General features: G+C 43.0%; 1 protein-coding gene across 2 annotated transcripts in view; it reads right to left on the bottom strand.

The window, feature by feature from the left end:
* The window catches only part of USP3 (ubiquitin specific peptidase 3), a 43,185-nt gene extending 41,096 nt beyond the window's left edge, over positions 1-2,089 (bottom strand). For both annotated transcript variants that reach the window (XM_086471566.1, XM_086471567.1), the window contains exon 1: positions 1,999-2,089. In XM_086471566.1, coding sequence (XP_086327692.1) covers positions 1,999-2,089 — 91 coding nt within the window. The remainder of the gene's footprint in view (positions 1-1,998) is intronic.
* Between the last annotated feature and the right edge of the window lie 20,013 nt (positions 2,090-22,102).

Below are 22,102 nucleotides of genomic sequence, written 5' to 3'. Positions count from 1 at the left end.
TTTCTTACAAAGCATAGCAAACAGAGACACTCCCCTAGACGTGGTATGGTCACCAATCCACTCAGTTCCCTGAAGTGTCTGGCACCTTCTTCCTGCCTCCCAGCTGTAATAGATCAGTTGACTGCCCAGCAACTGGCTCTCTCTAAGTTCTGGTTGGGAAAAACACCTCTGAACAACCAAGAAAAATTTGTTGTAATTGCTGATTTTTTGTTGCAAAGCAGCATACCTAACAGGGTCCTGTAGCTGTAAACTGGCTGATTTTTGAAGTTAAGTTATATTAATACCCACGCATGCACTTTTAGTTTTGGTAATTTTATCTTTTTAAAGTTCTCTGAAGGGTGGTTCCCTACTGCCATATGTTCTGGTTGACAACTTTGCTTACCCTTGATGCTCTGAAGATAATAGATGGACCTACCGAGTCAGACTTCTTGTTGTTATTTTTTTTTTTTTTCATTAAAGAAACATTAGGGACGACAGATTTTCCTGTACCCTTCCTTTCCTTCTAATCATTCTCCACATTATATCACTGTAAAGTGTACTCCCTCTAAAATCAAAAGCATTACAGAGTAAAATAACTGGTTTTGCCAAAGGAAGCAGCAGCACTACCACACCTTGGCTTCAGGAAACTGCAATCAGGGAAGAACTCAAGTAAGCAGCAGCCCTCCCAGATGAAGGCATCGATACTGCGAGACAAAGGACAAACACCTTTCCCTTAAAAAAAGGAACACCTTAAAAGCATATCTAGCATGGCAGTGCTCCCTGACTGGTCAGTCCCGAATAAGGCTTTCTCTCTGGTGCCCACGGGCACAAGTCGTCACGCTGCTGCTCCAAGCGCGGCCTACTTCCTGCATTAAACGCACTTGGTTGCGTCTACTTTCATACCAAGCATAAATAAACACATCACAGTTACAGCAAACAAAAACATGTACCAAAAACTACAGCAATCATCGGAGGGCATCTGTGTAGAAGCGTGCGATAATCCACTAGCAAGCTAAATTTAAAACACCTTGGGCATGGCACCTTTAAAGGGAAAGCCCCTGGACAAACAAGACCATGCCAGGGGCAGCACTGAACACAGGGTACACTTCAAAGACAGTAATTTGCATCGTTAAATCAGCCAGCAAAGTACTAAAAAAAAAACCCTCTCTACACTCTTACCGACCCACAGAGCGGAGCAGGTGAGCGTGACTCCCAGACCCCCCCTGACCCCCTTCACTGAGCTGCTCCTTGGATTGAAGGGGGGCCAAAGCGTCGCGTTCAGCCTCAGCAGTCCAATTACAACTACACTCTCTAAAGTCCTTTCAAAAAAGTCTATTTAAAAAAAAAAAAAAAAGTAATCTCAGGCCGATTTAAAGAACACACTGACGCCGCAGCACCCAGCGGCTCCGGTCCTCTCAGCTCCGGTCCCCGCGGCCAGGCTTCCCCTGGGCAGGGCCAAGCACGCAGCTCCTCCGGCAGACAAAAGGAGCGAGAGGCCGCGATCTCGCATTCCTCCGCGCCCGGCGGGGCTGGGGGCGCCGGCCCCCGGCGGAGACAAAGTCTGCTGCCCGCCCCGGGCCACCCGGCCGCGCTCCCGCGCCGGAGCTGCGCAGCCAAGACCGGGGCAGGACCGGGGGCTGCTTTCCCCCCACCCCCCACCTCCCCGAGACATGTGGCGGCCTCACCGCAGCTCCTCCGCGGGGAGCTGAGGGGGTGGAAGAAGTAGCGCCGCAGCATCCCCACCCCCTAAAGAGGGGTCCCGCGGGGCGGCCACCGCCGTGGGGGCGGGGGGGCCGGGGCGGCCTGCCCCCCCCGTGCCCCCAGGCCCTCCCCAAGCCGCGGGGCGCCCTCCCGCCAAGGGGCAGCGAGGTCCCGCGAGGCCCGCGCCGGCCGAAGGGAACAAAGGAGCGGCCGGGCGGCGGCGAGAGGCGCCCGCCCGCCGTGCGAGGGCCGCGGGGCGGCCGGGCCACCTCGGGCTGGGAGGGCCGGCGGAGCCTAGGCCGCGCCGGGCGCACTCACCGCTGCAGCACCAGGAGGATGGCGAGCCCTGCGGGAACTTGGCCGAGTCGGGTGCGATGCAGACGCTGGAGCCGAGGTGCGGGCACTCCATGGCGGGCGAGGCGGCGGGCGGCTCCTCGCGGCGCTACAGCAACGGCGCCCCGCGCACAACAGCCATCTTAGGGCCAACCTCGCGATCCGCTCGCCGGGCTTTGCGGGCAGCCGTCCTCCCGTCCGCGCCCAACAGCTCCCTCACCCCGCCTCCCCGCCGCCCGCCGGGCTTTCCGAGGAGCCGGCTTCCCGTCCGCTGTTCCGCTCCGCCGGGCTTTCCGCGCCGCCGCTTCCCGTTGGGGCGGGGCGCGGCGGCCAGGGGCTGCCGTGGCGCGCGGCGGGGAGGCCCGCGTGCCGCGCCCCGCCTACCGCGGCTCTGAGTTCCGCGCGGGGGGAAGGAGCGGCCCCGCTCGGCGCGGTCGGCCGGCGGCCGCGGCGAGGCTGGCGGGCTGCAGCTCGGCCTGGCGAAGGCCAGCCGGGCCGCGGCGCTCCGTCCCTCCCGTCTCCTCCTCCCAAACGTGTCACGGCTCTCCGCCGCGGGTTTCCGCGCCGAAACACGGTGTCGGGTCCGAACTCCGTCCTAGTTCCTCCGGGCGTGAGCGCCGGCTGGAGCAGCCGCGCGGGCGCTGCCGGCTCCGCCTGCAGCGGGCCTGCCCGCCGTGGCCAGGGCCGCCGGGGGCCCCAGGCGCTCCGCTCGCACGGGCTGCAGCTCGGTGCATGTGGAGGGAAACCCCGGGGAGTCTGGCCTTGCGAAGGGGACGCTGTGCTCGGGCCATCGGCTCCTTACGGGGCCCAGCCGAGGGCCTGTGCTTGCTCCCTGAGCTCCGTCTTTCAAAGCTCCGTGGTTTAACTTTTCCCTTAGAAACAGCAGGAGGTCGCAGTGATCCTGTGTCTCTGCAGATGATTAGCAAGTACCTTCACCTCATGCTTTTTTACCTGGCCTCAAATTTAGCTTGTTACTGAACTTCCCGCTCTCTGACTGTAACCTTTAAGTTAAGCAGTAATAAAAGTACAGATGTTGTCGTACAGCTTTTCGGGACAACACTGAATAACAATTTCACGACTCGGCATTTTGCATGCTTATGCTGGATCAATGCAAGTGTTCTATTGAAAATATTCCTTTTCAAATGTACCAACATGATACCTGAAAAAAGTGGGGATTTTTTTAACCTAAAGAACTGGGACACCTCCTGCATATTAGGAGTTTTAGACCTCGTCTCTTACAACTAATGTGAGAAACACATATTTGCCTCTGTTTCTGCCTGTTGTGTGCCCTGCATGGAGACACAAAAAGCCATCTATCTCACTGTATTTTACAGGGCACAGCAGTATTTCATAGAAAATTGGTTTAGAAACAGACAGTTCTGTATGGATTTTCAGATGAGATGCTTTAAATATTCATATCAAAGATGTCTTTGTGGTCACAAATCTCCCTGGTATAGGACACTGTCCTTTACCCCCTTTGTTCTTTTTCACTCTATTTACTCAAGGGGGGAAAATTCAGAGCATGAAAGATCCAATTTTGCAGAGCATCAGAATTTACTTCTACTACACTCAGCGGAGTTGGTTTGTATTTCTAGCTGTGTGGTTAGAAGCAGAATTAGTTCATAGATACTGAACTGTGAATTAAATGGCTGCAAATGTTATCTTGACACAAAACCATGGAGCTCTCTCACATACCCCCTTCCTTCAAAATTGTCACATTTGATCAATCAGGTAAGTAACATTCCCAACATGTATTTTCCAGGTTCTACAGAAAGCATGTGTTTGTATAGTTTTCTAATAAATGTTGTATAAATAGAGCAAAAATCAATTGGGCAGACAGAATTTTAGAAATTGTTTCATACAACGCAACTTTGCTATATCTCTAAGAATTACTTGTACAAGTTTAAGGAGCAAAAAGATCGTCGTATTAGCATGTTTATGTATTAGCCTTTTGTTTCTTCTCCACCCTTTGCCACAATGTATATTGAAGACCTGCATTAAATCAAAGCAGCAGTCTGACTGTAGTTGCTTTCTGTCTTTTTTAACCGTTGCATACGTTTAATTCTCTTGTCATGCCCCACCCATCCTTACAGACAATCAATGAGAAAGAAACCTCAATTGGATCTGCCCTTCTCATTTTCCTCTCCATAGCAGCATTACTTGGCCACCTCTCAGTAGTATTTTGCAACCAGAGTTTAACCAAAACAGTCAGTTCTTCTCCCTGTGTGGATTGTTAGCAGTGTATTTAGGCTTTCAGAAGTAAAGAACTGCTTAACAAGAATTAGAGATGTTGAAATAAACATGTTTAAATCATTTGAATTATCTACTTTCATTTTAGCACTCCCATTCACGACTTCACAGTTGATATAATATACCAGGAGAGTAGAACTGATTCCTTCCCTAAGTAAACAAAACCAGCATGGCCTTGCACAGTCACTGGAGCAAGCCCCCTGCCAGTATGAACTGTTACATCTCTGCTAAAGGCAATGCATTGAAATCGGTAGATACCAATAGATCAAAGTACAAGGTAAGAGGCCAAAGGAGATGGCCATCCTGTTTCCTCAGGCCCCTCATAGACTTAACAGAGTAACAGTCAGAAGAGGGTAGCAGATAGGAATGAGGGTTACTGGTTGGGGGCGGGGGGGCACGGGGAGAGGGCTAGTATTATCTTTAAGAGAGGATGAAGATGAAAAGGCATAATCTGTTGCAGCAAAACTGTAATGAACATAGCAGACTATGGAAGAAAGAGAACCTCAAAAATGTCTAGAGATAGAAGGCCTATGTACTGCTTTATCTTGGAGTTTCTCTTTTTAGTCTAGAAGGTGGCAAACTTGCAGACTTCTCAAAGAAAAAAGAAAAAATCACATGACTTTGGTTTAATTTAAGAAGCCTTTGACCATCATCTATTACCTTTATTTTAAGATGTGACTATTCAACTTGCAATATTACACACAAAGAAAAATGTCCTTTCTCCCCTGCTGAGGAGTTATTAAGATTTCCATAACAAAAAGAACTAAAAGTGCTTGGAATTGCAAGGAGATTGGGAAGGACTGCATAACTCTGCTAAGCACAGCATTTCCTGGAATGACAGACATGAGTTATAACTTCTCTGGGCAGCACTTGTCTGTGAGAAACTACTAAATAAAAAGGTGTCAGCTTACCAAGATAGGCCCTTCATCTTCCACCCCTGATGTTTCATGTTTAGGAGCCAAAACCATCCACACTGGGACACCTTGTTCCTTTGCAAGATAATAATGAGTTTTATTCCTCCTTTCATTTGTGGTTGACAGCAATTCAGTGAAACTCCTTAAACAGTGTAATTTTGCCCAAATACCTGCATGTTTCTTCATTTTAGTTGCCATGCCCACAGCAAATGTGGTATACTTTGAATTTTTATCTCTGGTTGCCAAGATAAATATTTAAGTAAGGATGATTCAATCTGTTAGGGAGTCATGATGTATAGCAGTTATCACACATGTGAGGATGCGTAAGGACAATTTAGAAGAGCAATTAGTATATTTGTAATGCAGCCTCTTTGCCTACTGAAAAATAATTGTCAATAATGCAGCTCTATGAGCACTCACATCTCAAAAGCACCACTATAACAAGCACAGTTTTAAGTGGCTTGCAGTGAGGCATACATGTTGAATGCAGAGGGAAACTGGAGTAGAAGCTCTGGGTGTAATTTTCAGTTTGCTTTGTCAGTAAGATTTCTTGAGTACAAATCACTTGATTTGGAACTGGAGTCCCATTTCTTGCTCCCATCCTTCCTCAGATGTTAGCTAAGATATATCCTACAGGCGTGCTCGTAATGGGTGCAATTAGTGCAGAACAGGAGCCTGTGAATTAGCATTATAAATTAGAAAATTCTGTTTAATATAGCACATCATTGTCTCTACTACAGCAGAGATATTCCACACATCATCCTCTTCTGGGATATATGTAGTTATCCGTCTATGCTATAGGGTCCATCTGAGAGTATCTCAGCTTAGAATTTGTCCCTGAATTGGTATCTTGCATATATACTGACAGTTTACAGTGGGAAAGTTTGCCGGGAGGGTTCTGCTATATTTCTCAGAAACAAAATCTGCGGCCTTAAATATTTGAAAACATTAACTTGCCTCCCTTGTGTATGTATTATGATATGGTCTAATGATGCAGTAGAGGACTTTTCCATGTGATCTTGGTTTCCTTCAAAATCATTAGATGAATGTCACTCAATGGGCCAAATGAAGCAGATTGTTGCCTTCAATGACTCCCTCATTTGGTATGGAAATGTGAGAGCACGGAATGAAGAAGGGATGATGCTGGAGGAGTGGAAGGAAGGCTAACCTGAAGAACTAGAATCTAATTCAGTTTTTGCCAGTCAATTCTTGCATGCTACCTGATAAGTTATTTAAACCATTTTTTTTACTAAGTAGATCTGTTTGCTTAAGTTAGAAGTCTAACCTCCTTCTCCACTACAGCTGAGGAAGAGAGGCCAGCTCTGTTCTGAGCACACATGTTGGAGTCTTTCTATCTCTGTGGCTAAACATCCATTCTCAATTTCTAGATTAAAAGCATTAAAATAGAGAGAATATTGTCTCCCATGGCATGTTTCTTCTTTTCTAAGTGGTAAACTCAGACCATGTGAAATGAGATTGGCAGATGCCCAGACCACTCAACTGAAAAGGATATTACCAAGCCTTTTGCTCTGAACACATAAAGCAATAAACACTCTGAAAACACTATGTGCCAATCCAGACCTACTAGAAACTTGATAGAATGGGCTTTGACCTCTTCTTTCCCAAAGATGTAAAAGTGAAACATTCAGATGTGATGGCGATAGCAATGGACACTACACAGAAACCCACCACAAGGAAATTAATTCTTTACTCGGTGCAGATGCAACTTTGAGGCAGACAACTGGCACACAAAATATCAACATAATGCATCAGAATATAGGTAAGTTACAATACAGGGTCTCAACTTAATAAAACCTTCACTAGGGACTGGCCTAGCAGCTCTGTGAGTTACATGCCATCTCTGCAGCAGGCAGCAGCTTAGCTGCATGCAGCTCTGTATAAAAGGATGCTACAGCACGTGTAATACCACAAGCACATTTCCGGCAGCATGCTGTCTCATTAACAAATCTATTTCCATTTCCTGCACGTCCTCTGAAAATAAAGGTCACACACTTTTTCAGTGTTTGATCATAACACCACAAACAACTCTCTTTACAAGGTTCAAGATTCTTCTCAAAAAGGCAAGATCCTCAAGATGAAGGACAAACATTTAAAACTAGGCAAATACCCAGAGCAAGCATCTGTGACAGTACTTGGAACACAAAATTAAAGTGTGTGAATAAGCATGGCTCCCTTCAAAGCATGTCCACGACACTTCTCCACACATACCTTGAGGGGGCGGTGTGACACAAAGTATTGTGTAAAGGTACCAGGTGGGGAGAAAGGACGTGTTCTTCACCCCCCCGCCCCGCTTACACCATAGTAAATTACCTGAACTTCTACTTCCATAGGATTAATGGTCCTCTTCAGTGCTAAGGAGGGATCCCTTGTTTCTTAATAAATTGCTTCTCATGGGGAGTAATTTTGACTATAGCAGTACAATTGTATTAGGCTGATACAGATTCCATCAGAACAGAAGATTACCTTTCATTTATTTTTAAAGTCTAATTCAAGTATGTATCTGATGTTTACAGAGCACCTGTGTTCCCTAAAACACAGAAAAGAAGGAAAGTGGCCAAAGAAATCGCATGCTGTCAATAGGATCCATGTGGTCTGGATTGTGTACAAACATGCACACACATATATATGGGGTTTTTGCCTTGTACATTTCCCTCTGTGTGTGTCTATATATATGTTTCTCTAGAAGGGTGTTCACACAATCAGAACTAAGGGTCACATTCCCCAGGTGGTATACACTAGAGTTGTTCTATTAACTTGAGTTCAGACTAGCTGAGAAGCTGCATTTATATGTTTCTTTCAAATTAAATCAACAGGTTGTTTCCTTTTCCTTTAAGCCCATAAGTCAGACTGGGCAAAGGCACAAGTTGTTACTGTGCTACTGTAAGAAAAAACCCATGTCTTTTTCTACAGTATACGTTTGCCCGGAGAGATTGAACATATTCTGGGACTTGACAGCAACTTGGTATTCCATGAAGTCTGTTCTAACACATTTGATTTTCCCATTGCTGAGCACACCTGCAAAATCCAGTTCCTAGAAGTGGACATTTTGGAAAGGCTGCTTTGAGGTGATGCAGTCCTCCAGACTGGACACTCCTTTGTAGGAACCAAAACAGTACCTTAGTATTAAAAGCTCTCCAAAATAATCTTATGATTTGCAACACAGTCTTAAGAATGCTAAATGGGAATGCAAAAAGTGGGAAATCTGCTGCAGCCTGATCTCCCAGATGAGCGGGTTGAAATCCTGAGGACATGGCTCTAGTTCACTGTATTCTGAGAGCTGTAGCTGGGGAAAAGAACACAGCAGTAGAACGAAGAGAAGTGCAACAGAGAAGCAAAGAGCTGTAGTCTTTTTACCAGAATTCCCATTTTCAACAAAAATAACAGACATTCATATGACCTTCTTGTGCTCTGATTTCTGAGAGCCATGCTAATTTTACACCACTTTTCCAAGGATTCCAGAAGCATCTTATTGAACAAAGGCAACGCTTTAACTGATCCAGACTTTGCCTTGTCTGCTCTATCACAACTTGGTCACAATGCAAGGTATAAATAAAGGTGGATATGACTATTCTGTGTGGTGGTTTTTTTGAACAAACCAAGGGAGATGTGAAAAATAAATTATATGGATAAACTGAATGGTTTTTCAGTTCTGCACATTGTTTTCTTAAGGTGTTATTTGAACAGAGAAAGGGTTATTTTTAATTCGTGCTTTAAACAAATGCCTGAAAGTTCATGTATGTCTGGCCGCTTTCAACAGCAGCTTCATGAATTGTTATAGTGTCCTCCAGAGTCTGTTCAGTATACAAGTGCACCAGGGTGACATCCAGCAGTGCTTTTTCCTGTCACTGGCATTTAGCTTTTACTGTAATCAGTTATGTAAATTTTATATTGTATTATTTCCAAACGCAGTCTTGAAAATACGATTCCGTACTTGTGCTTAAGCTACTTTTAAGATCAGCAGGCTTTATTTAATCCTACCATAATCAAAATAGAACATTTTTTAGCCCACATAACTAATTTCCTTTCATCACAACTGAGCAAGGCTTACTCACTAATTTTTGGCAAACAAGTGAACTACAGGTATATGTAAAAAAAAATAAAAATAAAAAATTAGGCAGCTCAGTTTACATACTGTGTCAGAGCACAGAGAAGAACTCCCAAGCATCCTGTTGAAAGAACACCTAGTACTACTTGTTTGCTTGGAAAATGTGGCAGCTGGGACCAGCATATCTGCCTGTCCGTTCAATCAAGGAAGGAGAAACTGTTCAAAAGCACTTGAGTAATTCCAGAACATAAAACTCACTAGTACTATTTCTTATGTCACATGGGGCAAAACCATAGACGTTTCTAAGCCACAAACACTATGTGTTTAAATGACATGCATGTTTTCAATTTCACCGCTATGATTAGCTTGTTAACAAATCTAAGGAAAACAGACAATAATCCAGTCACAAAAATTAAAAGAAGAATTACTCTGGTGATAATCTGGGAGGATAGGGAAGATAATAAGATGGTAGAGAATGATAGTGGTTCAGATAAAACTCAGGAATCAGAATGTGAAATCTATTTTCCTGCAAAAGGAATATGTAAAGAAAATACTGTAAAAGAAGTGTTTTGATTAATTTCTAAAGTTCCATTCCAAACACTTAAAAATAGTATGATGGGAAAGTCCCAGGATGAACTGGGTGAACTAATATGGCTTTTTTCACCTCTAACATCTGTTATTTCCATGTAGAATATTACTACAGTAAAAGTATCATATGTATCTGCGAACTGTAACAGTACACAAATGATATCACTTTTCCCTCTGCATTAAACTAGATTGTTGATAGTCAAAATAACTCTAAAGCTATTTTTGCTTCTTTGTTTGCTGTAAGCTACAAAGGCATCCCACTTGTCTCTCTGCAGCACGTACTTGCTTCTAGTTTTGTACTGTACTGCACACATAGTAGATCTTGGTTCTGCTTTCCTGACGACAAAGAACTGTATATATTAACACAAAAGGTGCCAGTGTCTGAGAGCATTTTGATTCTGAAGTGTTTTGACTTCAAAGCAAAGTATCACTGGGAAAAACTTGCCATTGTACACAAAGACAGTATATATACTTCACTGATAACTGAGTTGAATTGAGACTTGTGTTAGCTCACAAATGGCAGCATTTTATCCTGTTTGAAGATCAACTCATTACCAGGGAAACAGGAATTTTCTTACCACATCACCAGAATTATATTATCTGTTATTATGTTATTCTTCAGGATCAGTTGTTAACTATGTTGAGTAGCAATCTGAATTGTGAAAAAGAACACCATTGGTTCACATTTCCTTTCCTTGCTCCCTTCGCTTAACGTCTGCTAATTCAAGGACTGAACAAGGCCTTCTGAATTTGTTCTGCTCTAGCTGGAACATGAAACTGAGATGGTAAAATATAGTGAGAGGGAGACATTCAGCTTGTTCTGAAACAGGAAGCCACTGGGTGCCCTATGAGCAGTACTAGATCTTTCAAAGCAGTCTTTCTGAGCTCCAAACACCAAACTGATTTACTCATTATAGCAAAAGTGAATCTGCCAACAGCCATTCAGTGCCATAATCAAAGAGCTTCTATGAACTGCTGACACAGATAGCCCTGAATTTTGAAGAGATGTAGCTAAGTTTTCTTGGATTTTGACTTGCTTCACACTAAGGGTCAATACTCAAATATCTTTTTAATCATTTAAATGCATGGCATTTTGTACGTGGGGAGGATCTGTAAGTTAGTACATAGCATGATAAAATTCACATTCAAGAAAACTATCTGAAGACCTTTTATAGAATTTTAAATCTGCAATGCCTATTATTTCTTTCACTCAGAGCCTTGTACAATTAGACTCAATGTAACTGAGGCAACTATTTAAAAATATCTACATTACTGCTTCTCTACCTGCTAGACTCTAGAATTTACCCAGGCTGGTTTCTGTAATGCCTGTGTGGCCAGGAATTTATGGTGCACAATGAAAAATTATTTATTGTCAGTCCCTCAGGAAGTGCTTACTAACTTATCCACACTCAATGCAACCGTCCCCGATTCACTGTAACACTGTACCACGTTAACATGCATTTCTGCATGTTCTGAGATCTGTGTGTCTAAAAGAACCTAAGGTGACACATAACTGCAGTAAAACCTTTCATCACTATGACTCCCTTTTGTTAAAAGCGTGCTTTAATAACAGGGACCAGAATAGATGTTCCAATCAGTAAATGAGTAAGCATGCTAAGACCTGCTGCATTTTGTGGTTCTTTCCCCCATCACCAGTCCTTAAAGATAGTTAAGCAGCAGTTGCATAACTACATTCTGATGTGTTCACTGAGTCACATATCCCTATCAACATTATTCCATATCTCGTTTGAACCACTTCTCATGGTTCAAACACACAAGCAATGTAAAATAGGCTAAAAAGAGATGACTAATCGCCATCTATCCCTAATGCATGTTAGCACAGTTCTGTAAAGTAGCAAACAGCTGGGAAAATGATGCAGGGATCTCATCATAGGGATCTTTTCATTAAATTATTATTGTTTCAGTAGAAGATCACTTTGAATGTTCTACCATGTCCTAAAAATTACTGAAGCCATAGCAAGGTGAGACCTCACTGCTGTACTGTCTCTATTCTAAGCATGGTATTTAAAGTATGTAGAGACTGCCAGGCCTGCATTTAAAGCGTAATGATATTTTACTCTTGTAAACATAACTGAGTATCCAAGCCCAAGAAATTAATAAAATTGTGTGGTGTACAGTGTAGTTTAAAAAAAGGGCTTTTAATTCAGGACACACAGTTCTCCTTTGTCTCACTTAGTGCCACTTCGTGCAAGCCCAAGGGAAAATGGCAGGCTCAACATCTTTCAGGTACGTAAGGGCCAAAAGTTTGAAGTACAGGTTAACTAAGGCATGCTTGCAGAATGTAGGATAATTTTCTTTTGATGGGTAAATGTAACAGCTGTAGTAGATCAAAAGGCTGATCTAAACAGGCAGAGCATTTAGGTACTCATAAGCATGGTATGTAATCATGAATCTTGCTCTCAGATTCAGGGCTTAAGCTTTACATCACTGTTATTAGTATTTCTGCAAGAAGGTAAACCTTCTCATTACAGTCTTTCTCTAAGGAAACTGAGGTTAACAAACCTGACTTCTCATTACAGCTTCTCATCCACATAGACAAAGCTGCATTTTGCCATTCCTAGCATAAAAGGCTGGGATGGAGCCACTCCAGCCATGAAGACAGGGAAGGAAAGAAAAAAACTTGAAAACGGCAACTTCAGTTGCTAGGCTGCTGATCAGTCTGACTCCAAACTTTGCCATATCCACCCTGTTTCCTTCTGCCTGAACACCAACCATAGCCACAACCAGACTGGTTGTCTAGGGTTGTGGCATAGGCATTTCTGTTGCCAGCAGGCTGCTGTTCCAAGCAGCTATTTTGCTAATGTGTAGCGACAACCCTGGCTGTTAACTACAGAAAGAGAACTGGTACATCACCTTGTCGTGAGGGAAAATAAGCAGATATCGTTGATGATGCTGTTAAACCAGTAGCAATAGGAAACCACAATATATCTATGTACAAGGAAGGTAAGATTTAGGACTACCTGCGGACTTTACTTCTTCCTGCAAGTATGTGCACTATGTCCTTTTTGTATCTGTTGTTTGCAAATTACTCTGTTCTCAGTGAGACCTAGAAAAAATTCAGAGTTTTAGCAGTTTGAGTTTATATTTACTTAGCTGGCTGCAAGTTGTCAGGGATTGTGAAGATGTATCACTAAGTGCTGAAATTAAGGGATGAAATTAAAAGTTAAATTAAAAATCCATTTGACTTACTGTCATCTGGACAGATTTATGCAGCTAATGTGGAGAAACTCTTCATGCATTGCCTATCAGTGAAGAAGTCATTCTCATTCCCAGCAGCACCCCTGTAAGCAAATGGTTTACAGCAGTTCTCAGTTCTGTAATAAGAGAGCCTACTCAGGAATGCTTACTACCTACAGTCCTGGGTTATGCTGGTCCTCTTCTACCCTATTTGCTATGACAATGTGGTTATCGCTGTGTATGCAATATGTTGCAGCTCTGGACACAAGACTGCTGCAGTAAACAAGTTCCATATTCCAGGGAAAAAAATCCCATTGTGGGGAGGTTTCAAACCAGCAGCTACACCACTGGTGCATTGCCTTCCCAAAGAGAGTACAGGCCAGAAGACATGGACTCCCTGCATTCCTGAATGACAGTTAATATTTTTAAAGACTTTTGGAACATATTATTAAAATAAGAGCAGAATACATCTCATTTAAAGCACACCCATTTTTCATGTCTTCATGCAAAGAACTGGCCCTGACTTTCCTCTCCCTCTTCCCTCACCCCTAACTCCATGGCTTTTGCAGTCACTATTAAAGAGACTTACATTTCTGGAAAACTACAACACTCACTTCTTTCATGTTGGCTTTTAAGGCAAACGTATGACTGGCAAAGTGTTTACCAGCAAGACAAACAAAGCAAGCTTTTATGTCTCCAAAGCTAATAAAATACTGCTTGGAGCACACAGCTTGCCACAAGTTTTTGCATGAGCAGAGCTCATTCTGAAAGCCCAACATGAGGAAACAGCTATTTTAATCATCCTGTAGTTGCTTAAGCATAGGTTCTCCTGTTGATTTAGAACAGTCTCAACCCAGAACACTAAGCCATAAATACATCTGGAGCTGAGGCTGAAGAAGAGTTAATATTCACGTCTCTAGTTTTATTTTAAAAATATACCTTTAGATCTCTTGATGTGTAGCAGACATCAGTGAGTCACTCCAGACAGCTTAAAGATATTTTGGAAAAAGTTGTAAAGTGAGGTTTGGTTTTTTTTTTCCCTCCAGTCACAAGCAGACTTGGCTTAGTTATCTGGTTTTGTTTTGCAACAGAAGAAGAACTAGAGTTGCATAGAAGTTAAGGAGCACATAACATCCCTCAGCCACGTAGACACTCCAAGAGAAATGAAAGGACTTCTGGTCTGACTCTAGCTGGCCATCCTATGTCAATGAAGCTAGTGGAGAGGTGATAAAGGGCCTTTGCATTCATCCTCTGTGCAGCAACATCCACCGCAGTAAACCTCTGTGCTCAGAGCAAAGAGCAGAATTGCACCTGTGGAAGGAGGAAACAGAGCAGTGAGGCCATTTTTCCAAACTTCCACATTTCATGCTGCTTTATGGGTCTGGCTGGCTGCAATTTGGAAAGGAGGCAGCATCTACAGATATTTACAAAGGTGTAGAGACAGAAATTAAGCAGAAGGAAGTCAAGTCACAGCCAGAAACTGAAATCCAGCATGGGGACTCCTGGTACACTTTCAAGATCACTGCCTTCTACCCTGCCAGTTTAGAATCTAGACAAGGCCAGAACTGATAATGTAAGTATCTAAATGCCTCTGCCTTCCCTATAGCAAGACTTTTGTCTGGCTACTCCTTCAGTGCCTCACATTTAAGCTCTTGAGTCAACACAATCACCATGTGTGGTGAATGAAGCAGACAGAGCAGAGGCCAGCAACAAAAATGATCCTGTTATTCTGAGGAGTATTTCTGGCAGGGTCCAGGAGCACAAAGCAATGAGGAGAAAGCTCTGTTCCATCTTTAGCAGAATGCCTCACTTTGCTGTACTCCACTTCTTGACTTGTTTGCTTGAGCCTTTTTTTAACAACACTTTTGGGCTTTCCAGTGTGTGCAGACAGGACAAATATAGTGACTGACAAGCGTATACCTATTATTTAGTTGTTATATAAAGCCCACCTGAAAGCACCATGAATTCACATTTTAAATTTGCTGGAAACTTTTACTGAACATTTGTTTTGGTCTGTTGCCACCTTGCAGGGATCCTTTCTCATCCCACACACACAAGTAAATCTTCAACGTGTTTTTAAATAAGTTCAGAAAAACCCTGTTAGTCACAGTGGTGACCACAGAAAAAGTTTTGCCTTTGAGATTCTTTTATTATTTCATACAGTGTTACTAGGTAACCTTTCCTAACATAGGATACCATTTGTGCTTTGCGTGTGGTGGCAGGGGTCACCATCCTGGCAGGTGACAAGGAAATTTGTTGGAGTCTATTTTAGTTACAAATTCTTGCTGCACATTCATTGCTTCTCCTCCATTCCCCCATTCAGTGGCTTAGGTACTCAGCTCCACTCTAATGACGGGGAAAGATTTCAGTCCCTGCTAAAGTGGAACCTAAGACAGGTTGATAAATCAAAGATTGTAATGAAAAAGAAAGCGAGGGATCTTTCTCTAGAGGGATAATGCCATTATTCAGATAAAAGCAACAGATTAAGAGAGTTAACATTTAATGCTTCTCCTGTGTTTGCCTTACAAACCCCATTTTAATACGCTTCAGAATACAATCACAGTGAAATATTCTCAGCTTTATGCCCCATCATTACTGCTCAGTCAGTACCACAATACAGCATCTCAGAAGAGACAGTCCTTTGAGCCAAAGAACAAAACAAGATGCCTCTGCTTTCCAGAGGGCTCTGCAAATTCATACATCTGCACACATGGGGCTGGAAAAGCAGAGAGGTACTGTTGAGTGAGCACCCCTCCCCTTCTGCCCCCAGCCATGAGGTAGACTAGTTGCATAATATGAGAAGAACATCCCTGATTTTTTCTGAAAAGGAAACTACATGGTCATGCCTAGCACTTCTTGCAAAATTGTCATATTATTTTCTAGAAATTCCGCAAAGAATCTGATATCCTGCTGAGGCATGCTGGAGAGGGGGAAAGGGCAGCCTGGAGAATACGGTGATGCAGGAAATGCGAAGCAGGAAGGTGGGCACAGGTCACCCCAGCCCTTGAGTTATCAAGATCTGGCATTGTAATGACTAGGTCAGGCTCATTAAAAGAGCTTCTTGTTGAATTACTGGCAGAAAATCAGGGAAGCACTCTGCTGTGCAAAGAGCAGATTCCCTGGCCACGTCTTCAAAGCCCAGGATCTTCACCAGGCTGGCTGCCCTATTAGGGATGGGCTGCGTTTGGTTTAAGCTGACCAGTTCTGTCCTCAGTGCTCCCCATCCACATCTTCAGCAAATTTCACATCATCCTGTTTTCTTTGCCAAACCCTAAAAAGGCAAACATTGCAACATTGCAGGGATGTAGCACAATATTAAAACACAGATTTCAGTAGTAATGACTCAGGCTTAATGGCCTGTCTGCAGAGCTCATTTTCCTCCTGCCAGCTCCCTCTACCCCTGCAGTTTACAGTTCCTAGAAGGCTGAATGGGTTTAAGGAATAAACAGTGTATTCAAAAAGGAATACTTTGACTACAAAGGGCTAGAGAGGCTATTATAATTATTTCTTATATTCAGGAAAAAAATAATCCCAAATACCGTTTACTGAAGACAGCCAGTCAGTGGTTTTCCACAGTCTTTGGAAAACTTTCCACAGCCCCACTGCAGAATGCTGCTGTCTTAGGGAGCGATGCCCCTAGGACCAGTGTCAGTTACTCCCAAGTGAGCTGTGGGAACCCACTCACATACAAGGCGATCCTTATGTCCTAAAAGTTTATGGAGTAAGCCATGCCCTTTGCAGAGCACACAGCCACCATGGCCAGTCGCTACCCCTACAGTTCATTATAAAGCAGCTTATCTACTTCATTCCTGTGACTGAGAACCTCTGTTAAGTCATGTTATCTATTAGCACCAAAAAGGTTAATGTTTAGCTTTGTATATACTCAGTATGTAATTCATTTCATATATTCCCCATGTGGAACTAAGCAAATACTTGACAGATCTTTTTCTCAGAAACCAGATATAATACCTTGAAATTAACTGGCAATATATTTGGACTTTTGACTCACATGCATGCCAAGATTAGAAATATTTCTAACTGGTTATAGTTAAAGCCACTGTAATACATCATTCAGCCTGCTTCTTTTACAGGTGCTGCTTAACCTATTCTAAGCATTACAGTTTAGTCTACTGCTTAAACACAAGTTGAGTTTTCCCAACAGCTGCGACCTGAGGCCAAGATGCTTTGCAGCCATGTTTTACTGTAATAGGTTAAATTACATCCAGTAATTCAAGAGAAATTAATCCTTCTGAAAACATGCTCTGAACAAACCAATATATGCACTCAGAGGGAGTTCAGTTCTGTGCCTGATGTGATCTTACATGCTCCTGTAAATCTGTTTGAGAGCTGACTTCAGGGAAGACAGGTTCTAAACCTGAATACTAGTTTGAACAGAAAAAAAGGTTGGGGAAATTGATTTGAATTTGTGCAAGTGGCCATACACTGTACTGCCTCGCCTCCTCATACAGGAAGTCCTGGAGTGCTGCTGTGCTCCGTCTGCCAGTTCCCTGCCCATTTACCGTATACTTCAGAACATGCAAGAACCCTTGAATTTAACTTCTGGGAGGGCAGATGGACCATCACTAAGATACAGGGAATTTCAGAGGTAGAATATAATTTAGAGGGCAGGGCAATGGATTTATGAATTCCTGCTCTAATTCTGTGGCTTGTAATGCCCAGTGATCCGTTATCTTGCCTTTGTGCATCATCTCCAATATGAAGGATTTTTTAAAAAGTAATTCTTACCTTCCAAACTTGCTGATGTAATAAAAATGAGGCAAGAACAAAATGAAAACACAGCAGAAAATCTACCATTATGCATTGTGCCTCAGGATGCACATTGAGAGCCTTTGTCAAGGAAGAGAAGGTTATCTACTGTCCCCACAGTTTATCTCATAATGCAAGGTTCACTTCAAAGCCTGATGCCTGCCAGTAAGGAGTTAATATGCATTTATCTTTAACCGCTAGCTACCTAGTATGGAATTTACATCTTGATGTATCCCTTCAAAAAATAAAATGGGTCTGTCCATCTCCTCCTAGTTGTTTTATTACATATTTTTCATATATTCTTATTCTGAGACACCCAAAATATTATTAACAAGTTGGTTTTTTTAAGGGCTCTCTCTCATATACACATTTTCTGGGATCTCTGTCTTCATCTAGTGATTCCTAAGGTGCAAGTCCTTGTTCAACAGCCAAGAACTCTAAATACTAATTTCCAGGGATGAAATTACAGCTATCCCTAGTTCCCACTTTCCAAATGCCTTTTGAAGAGTCATCTGATGCCAGCAAGACCTAAGTTTTGGAACAGAGAGACACATCTGCTGTTTCTGCAGGCTAATAGCTTGTGACTGGAAAACAAATGCAAGACTCAAAATGAATTTCTGGGACTTGCACTAAAATTCCTTTTTGTCCCCACTGGAGTCTGGGTTTCATTTTTGAGTAAGAGTCACACTGAACCACCTACAGACGTACACATGCCTGTGAAACACTGAGCCATAGGTTTCAAGCCACAAAAGCGCAACAGTAGAAGCTATGGCACTCAAGCTTAGAAGGCAGAAAACCTTGGGTTTAGGCATGACCTAACTAGAGTAAGCTTTGGATTTCCAAGAGAGCTATCCCATGGCAGCTCCTCTGTCTTCAGCTCCTGCCTGCCTGGCTAGTTGTGCCTCACCAACCAAGACCAGAATTCAGCTACAGAAGTTGAGCTATGTAGATCCAGGGCTTTGGGTTACTCTCTCCTGAATTTAATGGACCACAAGCCCCTCCAGTTCTCTTAGATACACTCCTATGGCCAACCATATGTGAGGTTCAGACCTTCTCACTAGGAAGGCAGGCAGAACTGGGACAGCCATACATGGTGATTGACAGTATGCAATCCAGCATTTCCATCTGTTATTGCATCTACCAATTCTGCTGCTTTCCCTCTCCCTTCACTCTTTGGTAACCCTCAGCATATTATTTCGTACAACTAAACTGCTCATTAAAGAGTAACAAGCGGTTCCGCAGCTGTCTGTTTTCACCAAAAAAAAGGACTTGGCTATCACAAATTGCTTCTGCCACTCTGGGCTCTCCTCTAGGCAGCACTTGTAGCCAGCCCTGTGACTAGAGCCAACTGGTGCAGGATAGTCCTATGGTTTTCACCTTGCCTGTGCACAATGTTGCAAGAAGACATTCCTAGCGCTAAGGTTCGGCTGTGAAAGGCAGATAGGCAATACCCAGTAGGGTTAACTATTCTCAGCTTCATCTGTTTGTCAAACAACTAAGTAAAACTATGTGGCCTTTCAGTAGGGTAGATATGATGTAAGCAAAGACACTGAACAATTTCCTGCATTTCATAGTAATTTAGGAATGCAGTTTTAAGAGACTGAAAGGCCTGAAGGAAGATCATGTCAAGGAAACAAGGAACTTACCCGAGATAAATATATCAGTCATAAAACCCCATAACCTGGAAAAGGCCAGGTTAACAATAGCGACCTTTCTAGGGGAGCCAGTGTCAAAAAAAGAAGACAACAAATATTGAAGGTCTGATCAACTTGTTTTATCTACATTACTAGAGACTCCAAGAGGATGGACTTAGTGGCAGTTTGCACTAACATTTCCAGACATCAAGATTTATGGTCCAGTATAGCTTAAACATGAAAACAAGACTCAGTTTAAAGACTTCTGTCTTGGGTCATTGATGCAAACTGCCTGATAGCCAACAATCCTCAAGCATTGTTAGGGTTTCTGAGATAACTAGACTACATCTGTCTGTCAGTGCTGTGCCCTTGGTCTCCAAAATTCCTCAGACAGTCCTGGGGTTAGACCTTTTGCTTACACACCACAGGTTACCAGTAAACCAGCACGGGTTTGTATCATTTGTGCCACAGCAGACTGCAACAGAACCTTGCACCCAGCCACTCTCACTGGGTCTCCTTCCAGCAGTCACCCCAACACCCGCCAGCCTCACAAACCTGGGGAGGAGATGGGTGAGACCTCGCTGGATGGCACTACAACCTGATTTAGACTGATTTTAGTTATTGCAGACGTCGAGTTATTTTCTTATTTTGGATCCAACTGACCTTCTTGTTTGCTTTTTGTTTACAGTATGCACAGTGCTCCATAAAGAGTCTGTTTGTTATGGCCACTTATCCATATGATCACTAAAATGTTTTTTAAAGAAAAGTACGCATGCAGTATCAGCCTGTCCCCTGACCTTGGACACTGCTCATAACAAAACTTCTTTTCCATTTTATTTCAGCTTCATCTTTGAAGCTAAACTTCACAGGGAGTGAGGGTGGTCAATCAAGTCATCACCAAATTTGCAAGTGAAAACTCCAAATATACTCTGTCCTGGGTTACAGTGTAAAATGTGCCAAAAGGAAAAAAAAATATTCTATTACCATCTTCAGGAGCTGTTGAGACCAGGTGGGGCGGTGCTCCCTGCCTCCCCCCCTCTGGACTATCTCCTGTTACTGGGCACAACAATGCCTTATCGCCTGACCCGTCGATAACTCGCTCCTGGGCTATCTCCTGTTAATGGCCCATCAAGGAACTGCCTCACGACTCCCCATCCCATTGTGAGATGCTCCGCCCGGGGGGGGGGGAAGGAGCCAAGCAGTCCATGCCAAATAAAAACTGAGATTTTGAACACCCTAGCAGCCTTCTTCCACTGGATTCCCAGAGGAGATTTTCCCCCCACTGGAGTTCCAGAGGACAAGAGCTACCTACCTACCACTGGACCTTCGGACGAAGACCAGACCCTTTTACCTGATTGCTGCTTCCACAGAACTACACCCATCACTTCAGGAGGACTGCAGCCATCATCTTATCGGACTGCTACTGCCACCCTAACAGGGGGTCAGGTTGTATTTCTGACTCTGTCAGTGTAAACCAGTGGGTTGTTTGTTTTTTCCTTGCCTTGTGTTATATATATGTACATATATATATATTAGTAAAGAACTGTTATTCCTATCCCCCGTATCTTTGCCTGAAGGCCCGTTAATTTCAAAATTATAATAATTTGGAGGGAAGGGGGTTGCACTTTCCATTTCAAGGGAGGCTCCTGCCTTCCTCCGCAGACACCTGTCTTTCAAACCAAGACAACTCTCTTATGACAAGGCTTCATCTCATCCATTTAATGGTCAGGGAGTATCAAATATTTAAGTGTCACTTGTGCATATTGACTGATGAGTATACAGACCAACCAGCTTGCAACATGATAAACAAAAAAACATTGCCATTAACTTTGCAGAGAGCTCTAATAGGCACTCCAAGTTAACTCTCATATACCTGCTCATCGATTCATGTGCTGACACTCCTTGAGGAACATCTCAAAGCCCACATTCCCAATCTGATTTCTTGCTAGAATAGATGAGTCTTCATTTGATTCCTGCATAACTGGGATGATATGACCCTTTCCCATGCTCTACCATGGGAAGAACTTTAGGAATTAATTTAAAAAAAAAATCCACAGAATATAACAAGGTATATACAGTAATGGTTGTACAACATTTATTCCACGGGAAAAACACAGTAAAGACAGGAAAAAAAAAAAAAAACCCAAAGAAATTTTTTCTAAGCATGTGTAGGATGATGCTGACAAAACTGTGCAAGCAAGGCCAAAGCAATCATAAAGATACAGGTAGTATTTCTAATTTCTTGCAATCTGGCATTGCTGGAAGTGTATTGGCTTAATTTCTTTTTTCCAAAATTCTTGAGTCCACTATTGTGAATTGTGTCTCTTTGACAATGTCACAGTTTGATTTAGCAAATAAATTTGGCAACTTGCATGTCAGAAATACAGCTATTCCTGGAAGCCTTGAATCTCAACTGCAGAACTAATTTAATCTTTTCCATATAGTTTGGAAAAATGGCTATTCTGGCTCACTGATAATATGAGCAGCTCTCATTAAAAGACCTACAAAATCTTTTTTGTATATTGTGTAGTCATTAAAGGTCTATTACTTTATTTCAAATGGTGACAGCGTTCCTTGTTACATATATTTTTCACATCTTTTTCCTGTGTCTCATTCTCATATCTACTGTGATCACAGTAAAGGGCATTGCCATGATGAAGTAATTCTTGGAA

This window comes from Leptosomus discolor, chromosome 11, assembly GCF_034619465.1.
Source record: "Leptosomus discolor isolate bLepDis1 chromosome 11, bLepDis1.hap2, whole genome shotgun sequence".
NCBI classification, from domain to species: Eukaryota; Metazoa; Chordata; class Aves; order Leptosomiformes; family Leptosomidae; genus Leptosomus; species Leptosomus discolor.
The sequence above is the reverse complement of the archived record's forward strand: the minus strand, read 5'-3'. Positions and strand labels throughout refer to the sequence as shown.